We start from the raw sequence: 4,000 nt of genomic DNA, 5'->3' as shown, positions 1-4,000 counted from the left end.
CTCTGTAGCCCAGGCTGGCCTCGAACTCAGAAATCCGCCTGCCTCTGCCTCCCGAGTGCTGGGATTAAAGGCGTGCGCCACCACGCCCGGCCCGAGAAACCCTGTCTTGAAAACCAAAAAAAAAAAAAAAAAAGAAAAGACAATGGTGTATATCAAGGAAGGCTTCCCAATGGAGGCATTGAAAAGTGTCAGAGTAAATCAGGTCAAAAGGTCAGGAAGGGGCAGCCGGGCAGGAAAAAGACAGGCAAAGGCATGATCTGCTAGGTGTGGTGGTACACACATTTAATTCTGGCACTTGGGAGGCAGAGGCAGGTGGATCTCTGTGAGTGTCTGGGGCCATCCTAGTCTACAAAGTAGCTGGCCCTGACAACATAGTAAAACATTGTCTAAATAAATAAATAATGAAACAGAGAGAAAAGAAAACAGAAGGGAAGGCAAGAAGGAAAAAAAGCAAAGTCACAAGTACATAACTGATGTAAGAGACGCTGGCTGGTGGCTACAGCTCTGTTAGGATGGAGAGGAACTCGGGAGTGCCAACATTCACATCAAAACTCGGACTTTACTTGTGTGTGTGTGTGTGGGGGGGGGGTTTAAGAGCACATTCTCCACATTCCACTGATACAGGGCTTACTTTTTAAGTCACCCTGGCTCCTGTCCAGAGATGGCCTACAGAGGCAGGAGGACTTCTGAGATGCTAGCGAGGTGGGCGGAAGGACATGGACAGAAGGTAGCAGTGAAGATGAGAGATGGCCCCAGGAGAGGGTTGGGAAGACCTGTTTTGTACGCCAAGGCCGAGCCCCCTTACCCAGATAGGCTGGGACACGCCTTCCACAATCTTCCGGCAGAAGAAGCCTGGGTCTGCCTGGCGCTTCTGCTCCCCCCAACAGATCATGTCCCTCCGATAGGTCTCCTTGTAGGTGCTTGCATCCAGAAGTCTCTGGAAGTCCAAGTCATGCTCCTGCAATGCAAGTCCATCTATGACACAGTCCCACAATCCTTCCTGAAGCAGGAAGAACCAGTCCTACCTGGCACCTCCCTGTAGTCACTAGCCAGCTTGGACACTGACAAAGGCAGTCAGGAGGCGAGCCTTACAAAGGAAGACACCCCCCCCCCCCAAGATACCCAAAGCTGGGAGGTCTTAGATAATTCCAAAACTGTTTGACATGTATGGTGTCATTTTTTCTCTTCTGAGGGTTACCTCCTTCCAGTTACTTCCGGCTTAAACTAATCTTGAAGTTAGTTTGCAGCCCCTGGGCACAAACTTAGCCTATAGTGTTTCCAGTCAGAAGTCTTGTGTCCTTCTGGCATCTTTTGCCTCCATGAAAAACCCCAGAGAGATAAGTCTCCCTCTTCTTCTCCTTTCCCATACCCAACGTCCTGGCACTTGGCTGAAATAGCATTGCTTCATTTGGTTCTGGGCATTCCTAGGACCTTGTACACCCAGAGGAACCCTCAGACAGGAGGGGCTACCCTGACCCCCAGGGAGCTGCTTCTAAGCCTTCCCTCCTCTTCTCCAGAGACAATGGCAAGCAAAGGCTCTACCCAGAAGGCTCCAGAATAGAAAGGTAGTCTCAAAAATATAACCCATAGCCAGGAGGTGGTGGCTCACACCTTTAATCCCAGCACTCAGGAGGCAGAAGTAGGTGTATCCCTATGAGTTTAAGGCTAGCCTGGTCTACAAAGAGAGTTCCAGGCCAGGCAGAGATATATAGGGAAACCCTGTTTCAAAATAATAATAATATTAATAGTAGTAGTAAAGTAACAACAACCAAAATTCAAAAGAGATGCATTTGTTTGCAATAAAAATCTCTTCTCTGGATTTCTGAGTTCGAGGCCAGCCTGGTCTACAAAGTGAGTTCCAGGACAGCCAGGGCTATACAGAGAAACCCTGTCTCAAAAAAAACAAAAACAAAAAACAACAACAAAAAAATCTCTTCTCCTCCCCTCTTCTTCTCCCTGTGCCAGCCAGCACTGCGGTTCCAGTGGTATCTTTTCCAGCAGTACAGAAACTCACATCTGGAACATCCCTCACAGCTGGAACAATGTTCAAAGGGGCAAGCACTTCATATATGTACCTAAAGAAGAACTGGATATAGAACAGATATACCTTTTTTTTTTTTTTTAGACAGGGTCTCACACCATAACCTGGCTGGCCTGGACTCTCTTTGTAGACCAGGCAGGCCTCAAATTCACAGAGATCTACCTGCCTCTGCCTTCCAAGAACTGAGATGAAATGCATTCACCACCAGGTATAATTCTAATTCTCAGTCATTAGTATGGTTTGTCCCCACCAAATCTCCTGTTTAGCCTTGTCCCCAATGTGGTGGTATTGGGACATGGTGCCTCTGAGGGATTGTGGCTCTTAGAGAGGACTAATGAGTTCCCACTTCTGTGGGACTGGATTGGTCAATATATACAGCTCCAGGCCTCTCTCCTCAGTCCTCCTACCACGTGATCTTTCTTTTGTCCACTGTCCTCCCACCATAAGGCCCTTACCAGAAGCTAAGAGAATACTAACACCATGTTCTTGGACCTTCACAACTATGTGTTATATATCTCTTTTCTGTACAAAGTACCCAGTCTCAGCTGCTGTGTTATACCAAAACCAGACTGACTAGGACCATCTGCACACTGCTCTACATCTCGCTTTCCGCCCACCTAACCCTGTGTCCTGACAGTTGATGTGCCTAAATTTCTTTGGGGGAAAGGTGTGTACCTGTGCGTCTACACTCGATTACAGGTCTGCAATCTCAGATACTGCTCCATCCACCTTGAGGTTTTTATTTTGTTTTTGAGATAAGGTCTCCCACTGGGACCGGGACCTCACCAATTAGGCCAAGCTGGCTGGCAAGCAAGCTACAGAGATCTGCCTGTCTCTGCCTCCCTAGTGCTGGGATTACAGCACAATTGCCTGGCTTTTTCTGTAGGTATTCAGGATAGAAATCAGGTCACAGCAAGCATTTTATCAACTGCACCCTCTTCCCAAGCCCTGAGAATCCCAGGGTTGTATTAGGCCAGGTGGGTGGCAGAGTATGCCAGTGTGACACAGTTGAAGAAAGGGGATTATAGTACAGATCCTGTAAGATAGGAGGCATCAGAGCTGCCAACTCAAGCACCTACAGCCCTTCCTGGACCCCTTCCTTTTCTTGTTTGTCTGTCCTTAAGATAGGGCCTCAGATCTAGACTCTCTTGAGCCAGTGACTCAAGCAGTAGCCATTTCTCCAAGAGCAGGCTCATCCCAGCGCCCCCAGAAGCCACAAGCCACCACCTACCCGAGCATACTGCTCCTTGAGTGGACCAGAGAGCCGCAGGATAGCACAGATGTTACCTCCAAGTCTATGGGACAAGGAATCAGAACCCAGTTAATCCTGTGCTGCCAACAGTCTCCAGTGTCCAAAAGAGGAGTGTAGTGCCTCTGTTGCTCATTTCTACCATAGGAATTTCTACTCTTGGCCTCCCCTTCTCTGATCCTCTTTGCTCATTGATAAAATAATAGCATCATCTGCCCCACCGTCACACAGGACTATTACAAAAGTCAAAGGAATATAAAGGAGCCCTGAACAGGCAGAAGGCATTAAATAATTGCCGTAGGAAACTCTAGACCTGCTGATGTTCTGGTTGGATCAGGTTTATGCTGGGACTCCAAAGGCGTTCTCTCAGAGCCACAGAGACCTTAGTAAACGTTGGCCTGGTTACCGCAACATTAATAATTTGCCCTGAGTTACTCGGTGTACTTACAATTGTTTCCTATATGCTATGAAATAGGTGCTCCCCGCTTTAAAGTAACATTGTGGGTAATGAAACAGTAAATTAAAATAGCTAACACTGTATTCCCGGACAGGTTGGCTCCTTTGATTCTTTTAGCCATCCCATGTAATGCCCATTTAACAATAGCAGAACTTGGGGCTGGTGAGATGGCTCAGTGGGTAAGAGCACCCGACTGCTCTTCCAAAGGTCCAGAGTTCAAATCCCAGCAACCACATGGTGGCTCACAACCATC

At 47.8% G+C, this 4,000-nt stretch overlaps 1 protein-coding gene across 1 annotated transcript in view; it reads right to left on the bottom strand.

Annotated features, from left to right (window-relative positions):
- The window catches only part of Pmvk (phosphomevalonate kinase), a 9,713-nt gene that overhangs the window by 3,740 nt on the left and 1,973 nt on the right, over positions 1-4,000 (bottom strand). Inside the window, exons 2-3 of the mRNA XM_021157650.1 lie at positions 3,273-3,336; positions 806-958 (exon numbers count right to left, since the gene is read on the bottom strand). Of these exons, the coding sequence (XP_021013309.1) occupies positions 806-958; positions 3,273-3,336 (217 nt within the window). The remainder of the gene's footprint in view (positions 1-805; positions 959-3,272; positions 3,337-4,000) is intronic.

This window comes from Mus caroli, chromosome 3 (assembly GCF_900094665.2).
Source record: "Mus caroli chromosome 3, CAROLI_EIJ_v1.1, whole genome shotgun sequence".
Taxonomy (NCBI): Eukaryota; Metazoa; Chordata; class Mammalia; order Rodentia; family Muridae; genus Mus; species Mus caroli.
The sequence above is the reverse complement of the archived record's forward strand: the minus strand, read 5'-3'. Positions and strand labels throughout refer to the sequence as shown.